Below are 24,272 nucleotides of genomic sequence, written 5' to 3'. Positions count from 1 at the left end.
TGTATTTTTAGTGGAGACAGGGTTTCACCATGTTGGTCAGCCTGGTCTCGAATTCCTGACCTTGTGATCTGTCCACCTCGGCCTCCCAAATGTTGGGATTACAGGCGTGAGCCACCGCACCTGGCCTATAACACTTATTTATTTGTTTTTTTTGGTGGTCGAATTTCTCTCTTGTTGCCCAGGCTGGAGTGCAGTGGCGCAGTCTTGGCTCACTGCAACCTCTGCCTCCTGGGTTCAAGTGATTTTCCTTCCTTAGCCTCCCTAGTAGCTGGGATTACAGGTATGTGCCACTATGCCTGGCTAACTTTTGTATTTGTAGTGGAGATGGGGTTTCACCATGTTGGTCAGGCTGATCTCAAACTTCTGACCTCAGGTGATCCACCATCTCAGTCTCCCAAAGTGCTGGGATTACAGGATCGTGCCACTGCACCTAGTCCTATAATACTTATTAATCTCCTTTTTAAAATGAAGACAGAGGGCATTATGCTTAGTCTTGGGTACATAATGGTACTTAACTCAAAATGTAGAACCTTTGAAGTTTGTGTGTGTCTCCCCTCCCTCAATTTATTATCTTCTATTTATGGAACAGTGAAATATAGTTTCCTTTAGGAATAAATTGATTTAAGCAAAAATAATTTGATTATAAATTTTAAAGAAGATTATGGGTATACACAAAGAAGGCAGAAAGGCAGAAATATGAAGGAGTAGACAAATAGGAGTAATTGAGAACATGAAAGGTCTTTGTCTCCGTTTATATTATTGTTAAGTTTTTGTTACTTATAGTATATATTCAAGTATGTTAACTTATCATTGCCAGGTTTCCATGGATCTCAACAGTGCCAGCACTGTTGTTCTTCAGGTCTTAACACAGGCCACCAGTCAGGATACTGCTGTGTTAAAACCAGCTGAGGAGCAGTTGAAGCAGTGGGAGACACAGCCAGGTTTCTATTCAGTGTTGCTGGTAAGTTTTTCTAAAATTGTTTACTTTTCTTTTTAATAAAATGAGACAACATTAATTGTTTTTAAAACTTAGTTTTATTGGTAGTTTAGTGAAATAGATTCAAATGTTTGGCTGCTGTTGCCTCTGCCATTGTCTTACTACTTTATGACTTCTTAAGGGTTGATAAGAAATATTTGTTCAGCCGGGCGCGGTGGCTCAAGCCTGTAATCCCAGCACTTTGGGAGGCCGAGGCGGGTGGATCACAAGGTCAAGAGATCGAGACCATCCTGGTCAACATGGTGAAACCCCGTCTCTACTAAAAAATACAAAAAAAAATTAACTGGGCATGGTGGTGCGTGCCTATAATCCCAGCTACTCAGGAGGCTGAGGCAGGAGAATTGCCTGAACCCAGGAGGCGGAGGCTGCGGTGAGCCGAGATCGTGCCATTGCACTCCAGCCTGGGTAACAAGAGCGAAACTCCGTCTCAAAAAAAAAAAAAAAAAAAAAAAAAAGAAATATTTGTTCATAAATATAAAAATAAGCAAGGCATATGTAACATCTGTCCAGAAGGCAAAACTGTGATGATCTTCGGTTTTAATATGTTATAGTAGCTACCATCAGGACTTCAAGTAACACACCTTCATATTCTGTCTTTATCTTTACCCCACGCAATTTATGTTGCAATAGTTGTTCAGGTCTTCGCATCAGGCACTTTGAAATGTTTTCTTTTCTCATCTAAAAATTTCATTCTCTTGACACACTGATGTTTTCTTGGGTGTAATGGGAAATAGTATAATTAATTAACAACATGTGCTTTAACCAAACCTTTATTGGAGTTTAAAGTTTTTGACTAGTTAATCAAAATTATTTTCTCAATGCCAGAATGAAAGAAGTCTTTCTGTGTTAAACAGCTTCCTTATACTTTTCTTCTGAGAAATTGAGAACTCTGGTTAGTGTTTAAGGTTTAGCTTCTGGTCAGGACAACAAAGCTGGGTTGGGTTAAAAACCGATTCAATATTTGTGACTGGGTCATAGATTCAGAGCAAAATTGTTTACCATATCTTGCAAAATGAGTGATAGCAGTTGTCATATACTTTTTGGCCCAAAAAGTTTGATTTGTTTATTAGATTGAAGAATATATTGGTCATGACTGTAAGGGAAATTGTTTAGAGTCAGACTTGTTATTGTGAAATAACAAAAAAAGTTGACTGGGTTAGTAACAAAAAGGTAAAAAAAAAAAAGATTGATTTTAAAAGATACTAAAGAAAACATCTTATTCTTTATGTAATCCTAGCATCATGTTTGTACATTTTAGGCATAATATATAAAGCTTTAGAAATTATCTTGAGTAGGGCTGGGTGTGGTGGCTCACGTCTGTAATCCCAGCACTTTGTGAGGCCGAGGCAGGTGGATCACCTGAGGTCAGGAGTTTGAGAGCAGCCTGACCAACATGGTGAAACCCCATCTCTACTAAAAATACAAAATTAGCCAGGTGTGGTGGCGCCTGTCTGTAGTCCCAGCTACTTGGGAGGCCAGGGCAGAATCGCTTGAACCCGGGAGGCAGAGGTTGCAGTGAGCCAAGATTCCGCCGTTGTATTCTAGCCTGGACAAGAAGAGTGACGCTCCATTGGAAAAAAAAAAAAAGACAATCTCTTGAGTATCTTTACTCTCCTTACACTTATTTAAATGAATATGCTCTGTAATTAGAATTGAGCTGTTTCAGGACAAAATATAAAACACTTTTAGAATTTCTTATTTTAATTACTGCTGGACCTTAAAAACCAATAGGCATTGCTTAACTGTTGTCTTTTTATGTATGAATAACTATACATTGTTAATAATTTTAAATGCTTAGGTCTTTTTTTAAAGTAGAGACAAGGTCTTGCTTTGTTGCCCAGGCTGGTCCCAAACTCCTTGGGCTCAAGTGATCCTCCCACCTTGGCCTCCCAATGTCTTTATTTTTACTAGCTGTAATTTTCTTCTTAAAGGAGGGATATAACATTTCTTTTATATTATAGAACAGATTATAGTAGATGAACAAACTGCTGTGTTTCAGTCTTCCTTTTTCTTCTATACTCACTATCTTGGCACATTTAATCTTCCCTAGCTGTCCATTCTAGTCAGGAGACTCCTATATTTGTATACATGATCTCAGGTTTGTGTTCTAGTCCTGTTATTCGAAGTACTTATAGGATATTTCAACTTGGATTGACATCTGCAGCTTGACTTTTCTTGTTTTCCCAAGACTAGTTGAGATAGACTGAGACTCACCAACTTTCACAATATTCCCATATTACTTGGATTCATTCTCTCATTTGCTCAATAGAAAGTTATGAAGTTTCTGCTTTGCCAGGCACTGTGCTAGTATCTAGGCATAAGACAAGACTCAATCTAGTATAGAAGGTGGACAGGTAACGTGTCAAGATCAAATGTGATTAATCTGGTAAAAGAAGTGCATCTTTTATAATGGAGACCCAAAAGAGGGACTTGCACTCAGTTGCCAGCGGTTTGAAGGAATAAATGGGAGTTACACAACTATTGTAACCTTTTTTTTTGTATTTACACATGATTTTCTAAGAATGACTATATAGCGTACATTCCTTTTTTTTTTTTTTTCTGAGACAGAGTCTCGCTCTGTTGCTTAGGCCCAGAGTGCAGTGGCAGGATCTCAGCTCACTGCAACTTTAAACACCCATGTTCAAGCAGTTCTCCTGTCTCAGCTTTCCAAGTAGCTGGAATTACAGGTGCCTGCCACCACACCTAGCTAATTTTTTGTCCTTTTAGTAGAGATGACGGTTTTACCATGTTGGCCAGGCTCATCTCGGACTCCTGACCTTAAATGATCCACCTGCCTCAGCCTCCCAAAGTTCTGGGATTGCAGGTGTGAGCTGCCACAGCCAGCCTGCATTCCTTTTTAACAAATACTTGGCTGGGTGCAGTGGCTCATTCCTGTAATCCTAGTACTTTGGGAGGCCAAGGCGGGTAGATCACCCGAGGTCAGGAGTTCCAGAGCAGCCTAGCCAACGTGGCAAAAACCCGTCTTTGCTAAAAATACAGTAGGTAGCTGTTCATTACACACCTTTAATCCCAGCTACTCAGGAGGCTGAGGAAGGAGAATTGCTTGAACCCGGGAGGTGGAGGTTGCAGTGAGCCAAGATTGCGCTACTGCATTCCAGCCTGCGCAACGGGAATGAAACGCTGTCTCAAAGAGAAAAAAAAAAAAGGAGTTATAAATATTTTTCTTTTTTTTTTTTTTTGGAGACAGTCTTGCTCTATCACCAGGCTGAAGTGCAGTGGTGTGATCCTGGCTCACTGCAGCTTCCGTTTTCTGGTTTCAAGCAATTCTCCTACCTCAGCCTCCTGAGTAGCTGGGACCACAGGTATGCACCACCACGCCCAGCTAATTTTTTGTACTCTTAGTAGAGACGAGGTTTCACCATGTTGGCCAGGATGGTCTCAATCTCTTGACCTTCGTGACCCGCCTGCCTCGGCCTCTCAAAGTGCTGGAATTACAGGCGTGAGCCACCATGCCTGGCCATAAATATTTTTCTATAGCAAAGAACATACTTCCACATCATTTTTAGCTTTGGAATTTTTGTACACAAGGTTTAGGAGGTCACCTCTGGGAATTGGAGTTGTTTTTGGTCTCAGACAAAGTGTAATTATAGTAATTATTATTATTATTTGGATTAACATAATGAATACATTCTTTTGAGTAATGGTTAATTTTGAGTTGCATTATTTACATCACATCTAGCTTTGTATCTCTTTTCTTATTTTGAGACGGAGTTTTGCTCTTGTTGCCCAGGCTAGAGTGCAGCAGTGCAGTCTCAGCTCACCACAACCTCTGCCTCCTGGATTCAACTGATTCTCTTGCCTTAGCTTCCAGTAGCTGGGGTTACAGGTGCCTACCACCATGCTCAACTAATTTTTGTATTTTTAGTAGAGATGCAGTTTCTCCATGCTGGACAGCCTGGTCTTGAACTCCTGACCTCAGGTGATCCACCGCCTCAGCCTCCCAGAGTGCTGGGATTATAGGCGTTAGCCAACTATGTCCCACCTCATCAAACTTATTTGTAATTGTTTCGATAAGGAGGGTACTATGAAATAGGCTTATTTCATAGCATGTATTCACAACCCTGGGGCCTTGACTCCTTTGAATCTGTGCTGTAGTGGGACTACTTTTTCTAATTTGGAAGTTATATGTTTTATTGGATATGTGTGGGGTTATGGTATTCATTTGAAACATAATTAGGTTTGCTTGTTTCTGAATTTAATCTTTTTACTAGGGGAATTTTCAAACACACCTATAAGCAGAATAGTACAATGACTCTACGTGTTTGTTACTCAGCTTAAACAGTTAACACACAACTGAGCAGGTATACTTTCTTATATGAATTGTAGAACTATATATACTTCATAAATATCAATATGATATATGTAGTGATAGAATGTAAACAAATTTAATAAAAATATTTGTCTAGGCAGGGAGTGGTGGCGCACACTTATAATCCCAACACTTTGGGAGGCCGAGGTGGTTGGATCACATGTGGTTAGGAGGTTGAGACCAGCTTGGCCAACATGGTGAAACCCCATCTCTACAAAAAGAAATGCAAAAAAAATTAGCTGGGTGTGGTGGCAGGCACCTGTAACTCCAGCTATTTGGGGGGTTGAGGCTGGAGAATTGCTTGAACCTGGGAGGCGGAGGTTGCAGTGAGCCAAGATTGTGCCATTGTACTCTAGCCTTGGAGACAAGAGCAAAACTCTGTCTCAAAAAAAAAAAAAAAGTGTCCGTACTTTATTTTGGGTACATTAATTATACTTTTATTTCATGCTAATTGTAATATTATGTTTTTTATTTATAGAATATTTTCACAAACCATACTCTGGATATAAATGTAAGGTGGCTTGCTGTACTGTATTTTAAACATGGAATTGATCGCTACTGGAGACGTGTAGCACCTCAGTAAGTTCTGTCACTTCCCCTATTTCTTGAGTGTGATCCTTCCCAAATTCAAGAAGGTAAAAGAATGTACTTGTTTATGTAAAAGAATGGTTTAGTGCTTGCTTCTGTGGCACATATACTAAAATTGGAATAATACAGAGAAGATTAGCATGGTCTCTACGAGTATGTTGTGGAAATTTGTGAAGTGTTTGATATTTAAAAGAAAAAAATGCAAAAAAAGTGTTTACTACTGAATAACTGTTCTATTTAGTTAATGACAAATCAATAGCTATATTATTTTCGTGGTTTTGTTTCTCTCTCTCTCTCTCTCTGTGTGTGTGTGTGTGTGTGTGTGTGTGTGTGTGTGTGTGTGTGTGTGTTGTTTGCCTTCTGCTTGCAAGGATCATGCTTAGTGACTCATGTTGAACAAAAGCCTTTTTCTTTTTAGTCCTACCTAGTTAAAAGGCTGAGGCAGGAGGATTGCTTGAGTCTGGTAGCTTGAGACCAGTCTAGGCAATGTGGCGAAACCCCATCTCAAGAAAAAAGAAACAGAAGTATAAGGTTAGGATTTAGAAAAAAGCCATTCAGAAGGAAATCCCAGGTCCATCCTGAACCAACTGGGTGTTAGTTTCTGAGTCTTACACATTCTTCCTCTGTGGCGGAAATGGAGTAGTACACATTCGTAATCACATTAGTATTCAGTTATGTACGTAGTTAACAGATTTCTCTTAGTAGTTAATTTTACATGTTATATAATTAATGGAAAAGCATTGTAGACATGACCCTGGGATTTGTTTGATAGAAAATATGGTAGTGAATTTTGCCAAAGAAGTAACATAATCTGTGTTTTCCAGTAGATGGCACTGTAGCTCTGTAAAGTCTTAAAGCCGTAAGACTTTTTTTTTGAAGTCTGAATACTTCAGAGTACATATAAAACATGTCCTTGAATAATATTGGAAACAACTAGAATATTTCAGGCTTATAATATGGTTTAAAGCAAACTTGTCTTCTTTGTTAGGATTTTAGATAGGATTAACTTTTAGATAGGATTAATTTATAATTTTGGGGAGAAATATGGTAGGTAGTGATGAGAAAGTGTGCATTATTGGTTTATAGGAAATGGCCCAGCAGCACTTTTCTACTACTTTGTCCAATTAAATTTTGCTCGTCTCTGAACCGGCACAGTGGCTCACGCCTGTAATCCCAGAGCTTTGGGAGGCCGAGGCAGACAGATCACCTGAGGTCAGGAGTTGGAGACCACCCTGATCAACATGGAGAAACCCTGTCGCTACTAAAAAAAAAAAAAAAAAAAAAAAAGATACAAAATTAGCCAGGTGTGGTGACGCATGCCTGTAATCCCAGTTACTTGGGAGGCTGAGACAGGAGAATCACTTGAACCCTGTAGGCAGAGGTTGCAGTGACCTGAGACCTCGCCATTGCACTCCAGCCTGGGCAACATGAAAAACTCCATCTCAAAAAAAATAAAACAGAACAAAACTTTGCATGACTCCTCAAATTCATTTTGTTTTACGGGTTATATAAAGGATATAGTTATAAATGATTGTTTTGACTGGGCTCAGTGGCTCAATCCTGTAATCCCAGCACTTTGGGAGGCTGAGGTGGGCGGATCACCTGAGGTTAGGAGTTCGATATCAGCCTGGCCAACAGTGGCAAAACCCCATCTCTGCTAAAAACATAAAAATTAGCCAAGCATGGTGGTGGATGCCAGTAATCTCAGTTGCTGGGGAGGCTGATACAGGAAAAACACTTAATCCTGGGAGGTAGAGGTAGCAGTGAGCCGAACTTACGCCACTGCACTCCAGTCTGGGCGACAGAGTGAGACTTTGTCTCAAAAAATATATATAAATAGAAATAAAAATAAATAAATGATTGTTTTGCAGGGAAAGTAAATTATAATTAAATATTTAAGGTTGTACTTTTACATAATGAATTAGAACCTGGAATTTAGTTTAAATTTAAAAAGTTAAGAGATAATTTACACAATATTAGGTAGATAAATCCCAAGCTGTATCTTTTAGTATATATTGAGATGAAAGCAGGAAAGGAGATGAATGTATTTAGAAAGGGAGCAAGGGTGGCTGATTAGTAATTGAACTTATAGTTAAACTTAAGACTTTTTAAAAAATATGCTTGTTTTTCTACTTTTCTGTTTCATTTTTCATAGATCCTACTCTTAACCATTGTCACGGAATGAGAATTACTGAACAAGCTTGTTACCATTACCATGTTTTTCTGGGTCCTTATTAATTAAATACCATCCTATTTCTGCTTGGGATATACTTTGAATTCATCTAATGATAATATGCATAGAATTAAAGGTGGAACATTAACTATTAATAGAGAATTGTTAAAGATACAAATTTTCTTTAGGTTAATGGCTTGTTTCTTTAATATGTATACAGTCCCTGACTTATGGTGGTTTGATTTAATGATTTTGTTTTACTTCACTATGATGCGAAAGTAATATGTATTCAATAGAAACTATTTCAGGTACCCATACAACCATTCTATTTTTCATTTTCAGTGTAGTATTTCTCATTTTCAGTGTAGTATTTTTCATTTTCAGTACAGTATTTTTCATTTTCAGTACAGTGTTCAGTAAATCAACATGAGATATTCATTATTTTATTATAAAATAGGCTTTTTGTTGGAGGCTTTTGTCCAGTAGTAGGCTAATGTAAATGTTCTGAGCATGTTTAAATTAGGTTAGGCTAAGCTATGATGTTCAGTAGGTTAGATATATTAAATACACTTTAGACTTATAATATTTTTTGATTTACAATGGGTTTATCAGGAGGTAACCTCATTAGAAGTAAGGAGCATCTGTATATTTTTTGCATGGTCTCTCTCTACATATTTTGATAGCTAGTCATTATATTATACATTTTTATCCTAATTAGAGTTATGCGGACTGCTGAACCTGGCTCCTTGGCATAGAAGAAAAGTTCAGTTACAAGTTTAAAGCAAAGCATTGTAGGAGAACACATTATATCATGGATTTGCTAGTAAAAGGGAACTACCTGCTGTGGAAAGTATGGAAAGTATAACATAGTCATCTGTCATAAAAGGATTAGAGAGATCATTTCTAATGACTTGAATGTTTATCTTAATCTTGTTTTCTCATTTGTTTATTAACCTTGAGTAAGTCATTAAGGTTTTAAAATAGTTTCTTTTATTTATTTATTTATTTATTTATTTATTTATTTTTGAGACGGAGTTTCACTCTTGTTACCCAGGCTGGAGTGCAATGGCGCGATCTTGGCTCACCGCAACCTCCGCCTCCTGGGTTCAGGCAGTTCTCCTGTCTCAGCCTCCTGAGTAGCTGGGATTACAGGCACGCGCCACCATGCCCAGCTAATTTTTTGTATTTTTAGTAGAGACGAGGTTTCATCATGTTGACCAGGATGGTCTCCATCTCTTGACCTCGTGATCCACCTGCCTTGGCCTCCCAAAGTGCTGGGATTACAGGCTTGAGCCACCGCACCTGGCCCTAAAATAGTTTCTTTGAAGTGTAATACATAACATACTTTCATCAGTACACAAATGAAGGTTTATAGTGGGAAGACACCCGTGTAAGCCACTTGGAACTAGGTAGAACACCTAAAACACTCCAGAAACTTTTACACGTGTGCATTTTATTACCATTTATAGTCAGATGTGTGTTCAACTTTAGTAGATACTGTCAATGAATTTTCTAGGCTGGTTGTACCAGTTTATACTCCCACAGCAACATATGAGTGTTAGTATTTGCTCTGCATTCTTATCAACACATGGTCTGATCTTTCATTTTAGTCATTCTGGTGGGCTTAGTAATTTTAGTTTGCATTTTCTTGAGGAATGATGAGCACTTTTTAATTGTACTTATTAGTTACCGGAATATTCTCTATTGTGAAGGGCCTGTTATTTGCACATTAAAAAAAATTGGATTTCTTACTGATTTATGAGATTTTTATTTTGAGTAGGAGTTTTTTGGTCAAATGTACATATTAAAAATATCTTCTCCTAAGCTGGATATGGTGGCTCACGCCTGTAATCCCAGCACTTTGAGGGGGCTGAAGTGGGCAGGTCACTCAAAGTCAGGAGTTTGAGACCAGCCTGGCTGACATGGTGAAACCCCATCTCCATTAAAAACACAAAAACTAGCTGAGCATAGTGGTGCACGCCTGTAAGTCACAGCTATTGGAGAGGCCAAGACAGGAGAATCTCTTGAACCTGGGAGGTAGAGGTGGCAGTCTAGCATGGGCAACAAAGCAAGACTCTTGACTGCAAAACAAAACAAAACAAAACAAAAAACTTCATTGTGACTTGCCTTTTCGCTTTCTTTTTTTTTTAAATTTTTTTAATTTATTTTTATTTTTATTTTTTTTTATTTTTTTTTTTGAGACGGAGTTTCGCTCTTGTTACCCAGGCTGGAGTGCAATGGCGCGATCTCGGCTCACCGCAACCTCCGCCTCCTGGGCTCAGGCAATTCTCCTGCCTCAGCCTCCTGAGTAGCTGGGATTACAGGCACGTGCCACCATGCCCAGCTAATTTTTTTGTATTTTTAGTAGAGACGGGGTTTCACCGTGTTGACCAGGATGGTCTCGATCTCTCGACCTTGTGATCCACCCGCCTCGGCCTCCCAAAGTGCTGGGATTACAGGCTTGAGCCACCGCACCCGGCCGCCTTTTCGCTTTCTTAATGGTGTCTTTTGGTGAACAGAAGCCCTTAATTTTAATGACGTTTAATTTAATTACCTTTCTGTGATTATTTCTTTTGGGTCGTAATTTTAATTTTTTTTTTTTTTTTAAGGAGATCAGGTCTTATTCTGTTGCCCAGGCTAGAGTGCAGTGATGCAATCATAGCTCAGTGTAATCTCTAACTTCTGGGCTCAAGCAATCCTCCTGCCTCAGCCTGCCTGTAGCTGAGACTACAGGTGTGTGCCACCACTAGCTAATAAAAAAAATTTTTTTTTAAGAGATGGGGTCTTACTGTGTTGCCCAGGCTAGTCTTGAACTCCTGACTTCAAGTGACCCTCCCACTTTGGCTTTTTACACTGCTGAAATTACAGGTGTGAGCCAGTGCACCTAGCCTATTTATGAAATTTTTGCTCAACCTGTGGTCATGAAAATACTGTTTTCTGTTGAAAGCTTTGTTTTCTTTTTTTATTTTAGGTGTATGATCCATCTGGAATTTTTTTTTGCACAAGGTGCTTATGTGAAGTAGGGACATGTGTTCTTTCCCCATTGCATTATGATGGTACCCTTGTTTGCTTTTTCTTCTTTTTTTTTTTGAGACAGGGTCTCACCCTGTCACCCAGGCTGGAGTGCAGTGGTGCCATGACAGCTCACTTGACTTCCCAGGCTCCAGTGATCCTCCTACCTCAGCTTTTGGAGTAGCTGGGAGCATCGGTGCAGCCACCGTGCCTGAGTAATTTTTGTATTTTTGGTAGAGATAGGGTTTGACATGTTGAGCAGGCTGGTCTGGAACTCCTGAGATCAAGCAGCCTATCCTTCTTGGCCTCTCAAAGTGTTGGGATTACAGGCATGAGCCACTGTGCCTGGCCCAGTACTCTTGTTATACAGGCAATTTAGAAGTGGATTTGGTTTGGATTTTCACTTTTATTCTATTGGCCTATTTGTCTATTCTTGTTTTGTTCTTTTTAAGGCTTAATGTACTTTCTGTTACTTTTTTGGATTTAATTTGATATTCTTTTTCTAGGTTCTTGAGGTGGAAACTTAGATAATTGATTTTCAGTTTTTCTTATATACTTGGATTTAAAGCATTAAGGCTTTTCATATAATCATAACTAGTTTCACAAGCATTGATATGTAGTACTTTCATACATTCAGTTTCTTTTCTTTTTCTTTCTTTCTTTTTGTAATTTTTTTTTTTTTTGAGATGGAGTTTTGCCGTAATGCTGGAGTGCAATAGTGCGATCTTCACTTACCACAACCTCTGCCTCCTGGGTTCAAGCTGTTGTCCTGCCTCAACCTCCTGAGTAGCTGGGATTACAGGCATGTGCTACCATGCCTGGCGAATTTTGTATTTTTAGGAGAGATGGGGTTTCTCCATGTTGGTCAGGCTGGTCTCCCGACCTTCGGTGATCTGCCAGCCTCGGCCTCCCCAGCCATGCTGAACTGTGAGTCAGTTAAATAAGTATCTTTCCTTTAAACCATTACGCATTCTCAGACAGTTCTTTATAAAAGTATGAAAGGAGACTAATACACTAGCAATAAAGGAACATTTTATAATTATGGCAAGGTCAATTCAACAGGAATAACAACCCTGTTATGATGCTAATACAACCTCCGTATATAGAGAGCAAAATCAGAACAAAAAGAATAAATAGGCAAGTCCATAGTCATATTTTGAGATTAACACACCTCTCTCATTGATGGGAAAACCATATTTGGAAATTAATGCACCTCTCTTACAGATGGAAAAAGTAGCACAAAACCAATAAGGACACAGAAGATTTGAATACCACAATTAACAAATTCAGCTTAATTGACATATAGGAAACATTACAATCAACAACTGCAAAACACATTCTGTTCAAGTACACATGAAACATTTACCAAAATACCTTATAGTTAGATCATAAAGCAAGACAGCACATTTTAAGAAATGAAATAAGTAACAAAACACTAAAAAGCTCTACATGTTGTATATTAGATGCTATACTTCTAATTAACCTATAAATACAGAAAGAAATCACGAAGGAAATTTAAAAAACAACTGAATGGCCAGGCATGGTGGCTCACGCCTATAATCCCAGCACTTTCGGAAGCTGAGGTGGGCAGATCATGAGATGAGGAGTTTGAGACCATCCTGGCCCACATAATGAAATCCCATCTCTACTAAAAATACAAAAATTAGCTGGGTGTGGTGGCTGGCAACTGTAGTTCCAGCTACTTTGGAGGCTGAGGCAGGAGAATTGCTTGAACCTAGGAGGCGGAGGTTGCAGTGAGCTGAGATCATGCCACTGCACTCCAGTCTGGGCGACAGAGCAAGACTCAGTCTCAAAAAAAAAGAGGTGCAGTCTGGGCAACTTGGTGAAACCCTGTCTCTACCACAAATACAAAAAATTAGCCAGGTGTGGTGGCGCGTGCCTGTAGTCCCAGCGACTTGGGAGGCTGTGGTGGGTTTGAGTCTAGGAGACAGGGCAGTGAGCCAAGGTCACGCAACTGTACTCGAGCCTGGATGACAGAGTGAGATCTGATCTTAAAAAAAAAAAAAAAAAAAAAAAAAAAAAAAAAAAAAGGCCGGGCGCGGTGGCTCAAGCCTGTAATCCCAGCACTTTGGGAGGCCAAGGTGGGCGGATCACAAGGTCAAGAGATCGAGACTATCCTGGCCAACATGGTGAAACCCCGTCTCTACTAAAAATACAAAAATTAGCTGGGCATGGTAGGGCATGCCTGTAATCCCAGCTACTCGGGAGGCTGAGGCAGGAGAATTGCTTGAAACCAGGAGGCGGAGGTTGCAGTGAGCCGAGATTGTGCCACTGCACTCTAGCCTAGCGCCTGGCGACAGAGCGAGACTCTGTCTCAAAAAAAAAGAAAAAAAAAAAAACACCTTGTGAGGCACCAACCTGTACTACTTTAAAATTACAAAAAAAGGCCAAACATGGTAGCTCATGCCTGTAATTTGAAACAACAGCATGAGGGAGATACCTTCATGATTCACTTTTCTCCACCTGGTATCTCCCTTGACCAGGGGGATTATTATTCAAGATGAAATTTGGATGGGGACACAAAACCTAACAATATAAGCTAGAAATATGTTTTGGCTTAAAGTGTAGTGTTTCCAATATTGATAGAGCCACACCAGCCATCTTTAGTTAGTATTTTCATTATAAATCTTTTTCTGTCTTTCAGTGTTTCTGTGTTCTATTTAAGATATATAGTGGGGTGATTTGGCTCACGCCTATAATCCCAGCACTTTGGGAAGCCAAGGCGTGCAGATCACAAATCTGGAGGTTGAGACCATCCTGGCTAACACGGGGAAACCCCGTTTCTACTGAAAATACAAAAAATTAACTGGGCGTGGTGGCACACACCTATAGTCCCAGCTACTGGGGAGGCCGAGGCAGGAGAATTGCTTGAACCCTAGCGGGTGGAGGTTGCAGTGAGCCAAGATCGTGCCACTGTACTCCAACCTGGGTGACAAAGCAAGACTCCATCTCAAAAAAAAAAAAAGTGTATTTCACTGTAATCCCAGCCTTTTTGGAGGCTGAGGTGGATGGATCACTTGGGGACAGGAGTTTGAGACCAACCTGGCCAACATGATGAAATCCCGACTCTACTAAAAATAAAAAAGTTAGCTGGGTGTGGTGGTGCACGCCTGTAATCCCAGCTACTCGGGAGGTAGAGACATGAGAATCACTTGAACCCAAAGGCAGAGTTTGCAGTGAGTGGAGATCACGCCACTGTACTCCAGCCTGGTTGTCAAAGTGAGACCCTGTCTCAAAAAATAATAAATAAGTAAAATATGTATATCTGGCCTGGGCATGATGTCAAAACCCGTCTCTACCAAAAATACAAAAAATTAGCCAGAGATGGTGGCATGCACTTGTAGTCCCAGGTAATTGGGAGCCTGAGATAGATGAGAGGAGGGTTTGAGCCTGCAGGCAGAGGTTGCAGTGAGCTAGGATCGTACCACTGCAGTAAAATCTGGGGGACAGAGCCATACCCTGCCTCACCAAAAAAACCAAACAAACAACAACAAAAAAAAAACCCCAGTGTCTTGTCAATAGAAAATTGAATTTTATTTTTGTCTTTTTGAGACACAGACTTGCTTTGTTGCCTAGGCAGGTACAATCTTTGCTCACTACAACCTCTGCCTCCTGGGTACAAGCGATTTCCTGCCTTAGCCTCCTGAGTAGCTGGGACTATAGGTGTTCGGCACCACACCCAACTATCTATCTACCTGTCTATCTATCTGTTTATCTATCTATGATGGAGTTTTTTTCTTGTTGCCCAGGCTTGGAGTGCAATGGCACGATCTCGGCTCATAGCAACCTCTGCCTCCTGTGTTCAAGTGATTCTCCTGCCTCAGCCTCCCAAGTAGCTGGGATTACTACCACGCCCTACTAATTTTTGTATTTTTAGTAGAGAGGTGGGTTTCACCATGGTCAGGCTAGTCTTAAACTCCTGACTTCGTGATACACCTGCCTCAGCCTCCCAAAGTGCTAGGATTATAGGTGTGAGCCACCATACCTGGCTTTGGATTTGTTTTTTAATCCAATTTTATCATAAATATCTTTTAATTTTGGTATTATGCCCATTTACATTTAATGTAATTACTGATACATTGAAATTAAATCTACTACCCATACTTTGTTTTCTTTTTCTTTTTTTTGAGACAGAGTCTTGCTCTGTTGTCCAGGCTGGATACAGTGATGCCATCTCAGCTCACTGTAGCCTCTGCTTCCCAGGTTCAAGCAGTTCTCATGCCCCAGCCTCCCGAGTAGCTAGGATTACAGGCATCTGCCACCACATCTAGCTAAGTTTTGTATTTTCAGTAGAGACAGAGTTTCTTTCACCATGTTGTCCAGGCTGGTCCTGAACTCCTGGCTCAAGTGATTCTCCTGCATTGGCCTCCCAAAGTGCTGGGATTACAGGTGTGAACTATGGTGTCCATCCCCACACTTTGTTTTCTATGTGTCTTGATATTTGTTCCTTTTTTTTTCTTTCTTGCCTTACTTTGGGTTACAATAGTTTCTCTTTATCTCTTTATCTGTAGGTGATAGGTTCCAAGACTCCCAGTGGATGCCTGAAACTGCAGATAGTCCTGAGTCCATTTAGTATGTTTTTTTTCAGTCTGATAACCAAGATAGCTACTAGATGTCTAGTGGGCAGAAGCATGTACAACATGGATATGCTTGACAAAGGGATAATTCACATCCCAGGCCAGACAGGGAGGGACAGCATGAGAGTGCATCATGCTATTCAGAATGCTATGCTATTCAAAATCTATGAATTTTCCATTCCATTCAGTGAGTCTACTTCATTGATGGTAGATTACTGAAACCATGGAAAGTAAAACTGTGAATTAAGGGGGACAACTGTATTCAGGACATTTTTTGTTACTCAGTTTTACTCTCTAAAATGTTTAGTATGTTTTCATGACTTAAGTGATTACAACATGCATCCTTGATATCCTTGTATTAGTACTTTATTTATTTATTTTTTTAACTTTGTTTTGTTTTGTTTTTAGAGACAAGGTCCTGCTCAGTTGCCCAGTCTGGAATGCAGTGGCATAATCATAGCTCACTGCAGCCTTGAACTCCTGGGCTCAAGAAATCCTCCTATCTCAGCCTCCTGAGTATCTAGGACTACAAGTGCATGTCACCATGTTCTGCTAATTTTTTTATTTTTCATTTGTAGAGACAGGGTCTTGCTATGTTGCTCAGGCTGATCTTGAACTCCTGACCCCAGGCAATCCTTCCATCTCAGTCTCCCATAGGATTGGGATTACAGACATGAGCCACCATGGTGGGCCCTTTATTTTTTTTAGTTAATACCAGAGCTTTGTAGTAATACTTTAATTCTGTGTAATCTTTCCTTCCTGTGTTTAATGCTATTGCTTTAATTCTACATACATTTTAAAACCCAAAAATGTTATTTTATATTATCTTATTAACAGTATTCACTTTAACTTACCTTTTTTTTTTTTTTTTTTTTTTTTGAGATGGAGTCTTGCTCTGTCCCCCTGGCTGAATGAGGCAATTTTGGTTCACTGCCACTTCTGCCTCGCCTCCCTGGTTCAAGCAATTCTCCTGCCTCAGCCTCCCAAGTAGGTGGGATTACAGTCATCTGCTACCATACCTACCAAATTTTTGTATTTTTAGCAGAGACAGGGTTTCACCATGTTGGCTAGGGTGGTCTCAAACTCCTGACCTCAAGTGATTCACCTGCCTTGGCCTCCCAAACTGCTGGGATTACAGGCAATGTTAACTATGCTTTGCTTCCGTCTGAGTTCATTTGTGTCTGCCTGAAGAACTGCCTTTAGAATTTTTTTTTTAAGATATGGGGTCTTATAATATTGCCCAGGCTGGTCTTGAACTTCTGGCATTAAGCAATCCTCTCCCTTCAGCCTCCCAAGTGCCGGGATTACAGGCGTGAGCCACTGTGCCCAGCTTAGTGTTCTTTAAGTGCACATCTGGCCAGTGAACTCTCTCAGAAGCAGAAGTGCATTTTTTCTTATTCGTCAATCTGAATATTCTACTGACCTATCTTCTAGTTCGTTATTTCTGTTTCACTTATTATGTCTATCAGTTTTAGGATTCCCCTTTGGTATTTAAAAAAGTAAATTCTATGAAAGTTCTAGCTAGAGCAATCAGGCAAGGGAAGGAAATAAAAGACATCCAAATAGGAAAAGAAGAATTCAGACTGTCTCTCTTTGCTGACGGTGTGATTCTGTATACCCAAAACACCCTAAAGACCCTACCAAAAGGCTCTTGGAACTGATGAATGACTTTAGTAAAATTTGAGGTTACAAAATCAATGAACACAAATTAGTAGCATCCTGTACATCAGGAATATTCAAGCTGAGAGCCAAATCAAGAATGCAGTTCCATTTATAGAAGCTGCAGCAATTTTATAAAAATTAGTAGGAATACATATAGCCAAGGTGGTCAAAGATCTCTACAAGAACTATAAGTAACTGCTGAAAGAAATCATAGATGACACAAACAAATGGAAAAACATTCCATGCTCATGGATGGGAAGTATCGATTTTGTTAGAATGACCATACTGCCCAAAGCAATCTACAAATTCCTATCAAACTACCAATGTCATTTTACATGATCTGGAAAAAACTATTCTAAAATTCATGTAGAGCCAAAAAAGAGCTCAAGTAGCCAAAGCCATCCTAAGCAAAAAGAACAAAGCCAGCTGCGTCACTTTACGTTATGTCAAACTATACTAAAAGGCTGTAGTAACCAAAATAGCATGGTACTGGTACAAAAGCAGACACATAGACCAGTGGAACAGATAGAGAAACCGGAAATACAGCCAAACACCTATAGCTATCTGATCTTCAACAAAGTTAACAAAAATAAGCAACAGAGACAGGATTCACTATTCAGTGAATGGTGCTGGGAGGGCTGGGGAGCCATATGCAAAAGATTTGAAACTGGACCCCTACATTTCACCATGCACAAAAATTAACTCAAGATGGATTAAAGATTTAAATGTAAGACCTAAAACTGTAAGAATAATGGGGAAAAAACTAGGAAACACGCATCATTCTGAACATTGGCCTTGAGGAAGAATTTATGACTTAAGACGGTAGTCAAAAACAATTGTAGTATAAACACATTAAAAAGTGGGACCTAGTTAAAGAGCTTCTGCATAGCAAAAGAAACTGTCAACATCAAGATGAGATTTGGGTGGAAGAAAAGAAAAAAAAAAGAAACTATCAACAAAAAGAACAGCCTACAGAATGGGGAGAAAATATTCACAACTTAACATCTGACAAATGTCTAATATCTAGAATCTATAAGGAACTGAAGCAATCAACCAAACATAAGCCAAATGACCCCATTAAAAAATGGGCAAAATGAGCATTGTAGCACATGCTATAATCCCAGCTACTCAGGAGGCTGAGGCAGCAGAATCACTTGAACCCAGGAGGCAGACGTTGTGGTGAGCTGAGATTCCACCATTCAACTCCAGACTGGGCAATGATAGCGGAACTCCGTCTCAAAAAAAAAAGCGGGGAGGGGGGCAAAAGACATGAATGACACTACTCAACAGAATACATACAAGTGGCCAACAAATATATGAAAAAAAGCTCAACATCACTGATCATCAGAGAAATGCAAACCAAAATCACAGTGAGATTCTGTGTCACATCTGTCAGAATGGTTATTGTTAAAAAGTTAAGTACAGGTGTGGTGATTCACATCTGTAATCTCAGCACTTTGGGAGACTGAAGTGGGCAGATCACTTGAGCCCAGGAGTTTAAGACTAGCTTGTGCAACATGGTGAAACCCCATCTCTACAAAAAATAGAAAAATTAGCCAGGTGTTTTGGTGTGTACCTGTGGTCCCAGCTACTTGGGAAGCTAAGGCAGGAGGAGCACCTGAGCCTGGGAGTTAGAGGCTACAGTGAGCTGTGATGGCACCGTGGTACTCCACCTTGGGTGACAGAGTGAAACCCTGTCTCAAAAAAAAAAATCAAAAAATGACAGATGCTGGTGAGCATGTGGAGAAAAGGGAAGTTAGTTGCACACTGTTGGTAGGTAAGTAAATTAGTCAGTCACTGTGGAAAGCAGTTTGGAGATTTCTCAAAGAATCTAGAAATACTGGTTGACCCCGCCTTCCTGTTACTGGATGTATACCCAAAAGAAAATACATTGTTCTGTCAAAAAGACACATGCACTCATATGTTCACTGTAGCACTATTCATAATAGCGAAGATGTGGAATCAACCTAGGTGCCCATCAGCAGTGGATTGGATAAAGAAAATTTGCTTCCTATACACCATGACATGCTATGTAGCCATAAAAGGAAAAGAAGTAATGTTCTTTGCAGCAACATGGATACAACCAGAGGTCATTATCCTAAGTGAATTAACACAGGAACAGAAAACCAAATACTGCATGTTCTTGTAAGTGGGAGACAAATATTGGGTATTCATGAACTTAAGATGGCAGCAATGACACTGGGGATTACTAGAGAGGGGAGGGGACAGGGGTTGAGAAATTAACTGTTGGGTACTATGCTCAGTACCTAGGTGACTGACTCAATTGTACTCCAAACGTTAGCATTGTGCAGTATGCCCAGGTAACCAACCTGCACGTGTATCCCCTGAATATAAAAACTTGAAAGTATTAAAAAAAAAAAAGATTCTAGTTGTCTGGTGAAATTCTCCATCTCTTTCCTATTTTCTTGAGTGTATAATTGTTTTGAGTGTGATTTTTATATCTACAATGTACTCCTGTTTCTATTTGTGTTTTGGTTTCAGTCATTTTTCCCTATTTATTGGTATATGCATGATAAGTTTCATTGGATGCTTAATGTTGTATAGTTAAAATTGGAGAGGCTTTAAATTCTCTTTCTCTAGAGAGAATTTAATTTTCTTTGGGCAAACAAATGGAATACGATCTCAACCTTGATATAGTTGAGTTTAATCTCTTTCTGATTTACTGGGTTTCTTTTGAGACAGAGTGTTGCTCTATTGCCCAGGCTGGAGTGCAGTGGCCTCATCATGGCTCACTGCAACTTCCACCTACTCGGTTCAAGCAGTTCTCCTTCCCCAGCCTCCCAAGTAGTTGGGACTACAGGCATGTGCCATCACACCGGCTAATTTTTGCATTTTCGGTAGAGATGGGGTTTTGCCATGTTGGCCAGGCTGGTCTCAAACTCGTGACCTCAGGTGATTTTGCCAGCCTCCCAAAGTGCTGGGATTACAGGTGTGAACTACCATGCCCGGCCTTATTTAGTGTTAATCCCAGGTTGCAACCTTCCTGGGGTTTTAACTGCAAAGCCTTGGGTGTTTACCAAGATACTGCCTTTTGGTAGGCTGTGAGCCGATTTTTGTCTCTTCAACATTGAGACCTGCTGAAATCTCTTCGTAGCTCTTCAGTGTCTTAGCTGATGCTTTCAACTTGATTTCTTGTACGCATATGCCTGAGGGGAAATGTACTAGTTTATCACAGATCATTGCCTTCTTCCTGAGACCTAAGTCTCTTAAGTCTTGGCTGCATAGATTGTTTTTAGGTGCTGTATTAGTTTCCCAGGGCTGCTATAACAAATTACCACAAACTAGGTGGCTTAAGACAGATGTGTGCAGCAGTGGCTCATGCCTGGAATCCCAGCACTTTGTGGGACTGGGTCACAGATCGTTTGAGTACAGGAATTCAAGACCAGCCTGGGCAACATAGTAAGATCTCGTTCTCTGTGGGGGCGGGGGAGAGGGCGCGGGTGGTGTAGTGGGGAAAGACAGCTAAAGTTTGTTCTCTTGCAGATCAGGAGGCTAGACCTTGTTCTTTGAAAAAAAAATTTTTTTATTCTCTTGCAGATCAGGAGGCTCTAGAAGTCCAAAATCAAGTAGCTGGCAGGGCTGTGCTCCCTCTGAAGGTTTTAGGAAAGAGTTCTCCTTGTGGCGTCCTGGCTTCTGGTGGTGGCTGGAAATCCTTTGTGTTTCTTGGCTTGTAACTGCGTCTCTCTAGTCTCTGCCTTTGTTGACCTTCTTTCCTGAATCATTTCTGTGTCCAAATTTCCTCTTACAAGGACACCAGTCATTGGTTTAGGGACCACCATAATCCAGGATTCCCTCATTGTACCTTGATTACATCTGCAGACACTATATATTCCCAAATAAAGTCACATTCAAAGGTACCTGGGTTTAAGACTTGAGCATTTCATTTTATGGGAGCACAATTCAGCTTGGAATGGATATCTTAATCTTTTTAAAAAATTATATACAGCTTTTGGCCAGGTGTGGTGGCTCACGGCACTTTGGGAGTCCAAGGCAGGTGGATTACCTGAGGTTGGGAGTTCGAGACCAACCTGACCAACATGGAGAAACCCCGTCTCTACTAAAAATATGAAATTAGGTGGGTGTGATAGCACAGACCTGTAGTCCCAGCAACTCGGGGAGCTGAGGCAGGAGAATTGCTTGAACCCAGGAAGGGGAGGTTGCGGTGAGCCAAGATCGTACCGTTGCACTCTAGCCTGGGCAACAAGAGTGAAACTGTCTGAAAAAAAAAAAAAAAAATTTATACAGCTTTTATAGCTGATCTTGTTGGGATGATTTCTTTTATACAAAATCATACTAGTCCGTGATACTCAGAATGGAAAACCTTAAAATGAGGCATTAACATTTAATGTACTTTTACTATTAAAAAAAATATTTTAGAGACAAGGTCTTGTTCTCTTGCCCTAGCTAGAATGCAGTGGTGCAATCATAGCTCACTGCAGCCTCGACTTCTTGGGCTCGAGTGATCATTTTACACTGGCCTCCCCAGAGTGCTGGTATTACAGGCCTGAGCCACTGCACCTGGCCTTAATTTTAAAATTAACAACACATTCATATGGTTCAGAATTGAACATGCATACGGTTTTAGATAGTAGTGTTCTCCTTTCCTGTCCAGTAGCTTTCTATTTTCCTTTCTCATATGCAGTCAAAATTACTAGTATTGTATTTATTCTTTTTGGAGATGTAAAATGAAAAATTTAAACTAGTTGATTTCTAATAAGTCACTCATCCCAAATATTCTCTGATTCTGAATCTCTTTCCCCACAGAATAGCCTCACACAGATTTTATGAAAGAAGCCAATGGAGCCAGTAATATTTGCTTGTATAGATTGTTTTTAGCTATTTTTTTTTTGTAGGCAACCATTTTTACATCAGTGAAAGTGAGCATGAAATATATTGATTACCTGGATTTGTCTTACTTCCTCTTGCTTACTGTGTGGTGCTTCCCATTTATTCAATTGTGAAGGAATTTTATGCTTCTGACTTACTTGATGTGCCAAGATACAAGTAATAGAAATAATCTTACTCACCAGAATGAATCAGGGACAGTTGTTTAGAGGACTTTTTAGTTTTAAAGTTCACAGTAGTGCCAATGTACAAGTAATGTAAATAATCCTTTTTATTTATAAAAACCAATCAGAGACACATGTTTGAAGGCTTTTTATTATTAAAATTTACAGTAGTGTTTACTATTAGGTGCCATTCTTTGGCATAAGCAATGTATTTTGTTTTACAGTGCTCTCTCAGAGGAGGAGAAAACTACTCTGCGTGCAGGGCTCATCACCAACTTCAATGAACCAATAAACCAGGTTAGTGAGAAAAATGCATGCTGGTTTTTCTTTCTTTTAATTTTTACTGCTTTTCCAAACTAATTTTATATTCTGGCATTAAAATGAAAAATAAATAAAAATATTACTATTACAGTATTTTCATTTGTGATTTTTTTATATACTTTGTTCATTTTTAAATTTTGTGATCTATTTGTAGCCATGAATAGTTTTGATTAGATTTGGTTTTCAATTATTTAAAACTCAGAAGTCATTTTAAGGTATATTTGTATACTTTTCAGCTTTCTCATTTTTTGAGCCTGTATTTAAAGCAAATCTCTCTATAGTCATGTGATGCCTAATGTTTTGGGCAGCAGTGGACTGCATATATAATTGTGGTCCCATAGGTTTATAATGGAACTGAAAAATTCTTCTCAACCATTGACATCATAGCTATCCTAACATTGTAGTGCAGTGTATTACTCATTAGTTTGTGGTGATGCTGGTGTAAATAAACCTGTTGTACTGCTGCTAGTCTTGTAAAAGTATAGCACATACAATTATTATACATTCTGTGATATTCACACAACCACAATATTGCCTAATGACACATTTCTGAGAATGTATTTCCGTTGTTGATACATGGCTATATTTGTAGTCTTACTGCACAGGAATTAATTTTAATGATTATAATTTTTAGATTATCTTCCCTACCACTTTCTTAGAAAAGCTACAGAATGGCTTCTGGTTGCATCCATCACATTTTCAATTCCTACTATTCTGTGGCAGATAGATAGTGAATTATATGTTGTTTTGTTTTTTTAAATTGAAGTTTTTCTTCTTCTTCTTCTTCTTCTTTTTTTTTTTTTTTTTCCTGAGATGGAGTCTTACTCTGTCACCCAGGCTGGAGTGCAGTGGTGTGATTTCAGCTTACTGAAACCTCTGCCTCCTTAGTTCAAGCAGTTTTGCTTTAGCCTTCTGAGTATGTGGGATTACAGGCACCTGCCACTATGCCCAGCTAATTTTTGTCATTTTTTTTTTTTAATGCAAGCCTACCTGAATGATAATTTTTGTCTTTTTAGTAGAGATAGGGTTTCACCATGTTGACCAGACTGATCTCGAACTCCAGACCTCATGATCTGCCTGCCTCGGCCTCCCAAAGTACTGGGATTACAGGCATAAGCCACCGCGCCTGGCCTGAGGTTTTTCTTCTAAGAATAAAATAAGTTTTGCTTATAGGTACAATAATTCTCAATTTTTTTTTGTAAATTCTCAAGTTTTTCAAGATAATACTTGGTTATGCTTGATTTTTAAAATTGTGCTATTAGAGAAAAATAGAGCTACCTTTAATGTGGCAGGAGATGATTAGGGAGGGGTTTGTGTTACTGAACAGTAAACCACTGCCTAATTGTTCTTTCAGCTAGCATTTGGAAACACTGATGTGTAGAAGTATCATTATTTAAATGCCCAATATGTGATGTTTCTTTCTACTCTTAGGTGAGAGGTCTTAAACTTTGTGGTCACAGGATCTTGTTATACTGCTAAAATTGAAGACCTTAAAGAGTTACATCTGTTAATATTTATTGTGTTATAAATGAAAACTGAGAAACTTAGGCTGGGTGTGGTG

The 24,272-nt window shown here is 39.5% G+C and overlaps 1 protein-coding gene and 1 non-coding gene across 4 annotated transcripts in view; both read left to right on the top strand.

The window, feature by feature from the left end:
- The window catches only part of IPO11 (importin 11), a 211,850-nt gene that overhangs the window by 19,663 nt on the left and 167,915 nt on the right, over positions 1-24,272 (top strand). For all 3 annotated transcript variants that reach the window (XM_003925805.4, XM_074385585.1, XM_074385598.1), the window contains 3 exons: positions 818-961; positions 5,806-5,906; positions 22,615-22,687. In XM_003925805.4, coding sequence (XP_003925854.1) covers positions 824-961; positions 5,806-5,906; positions 22,615-22,687 — 312 coding nt within the window. In that variant the 5' untranslated portion in view covers positions 818-823. Of the gene's footprint in view, positions 1-817; positions 962-5,805; positions 5,907-22,614; positions 22,688-24,272 lie in introns of those variants that run through there.
- On the top strand, positions 6,001-6,105 carry LOC120365681 (U6 spliceosomal RNA). Its single transcript, XR_005580565.1, has one exon. It is a non-coding gene; the product is annotated as a U6 spliceosomal RNA (small nuclear RNA).

Source organism: Saimiri boliviensis, chromosome 1 (assembly GCF_048565385.1).
Source record: "Saimiri boliviensis isolate mSaiBol1 chromosome 1, mSaiBol1.pri, whole genome shotgun sequence".
Classification (NCBI taxonomy): Eukaryota; Metazoa; Chordata; class Mammalia; order Primates; family Cebidae; genus Saimiri; species Saimiri boliviensis.
This window is presented reverse-complemented; position numbering and strand designations above follow the sequence as displayed.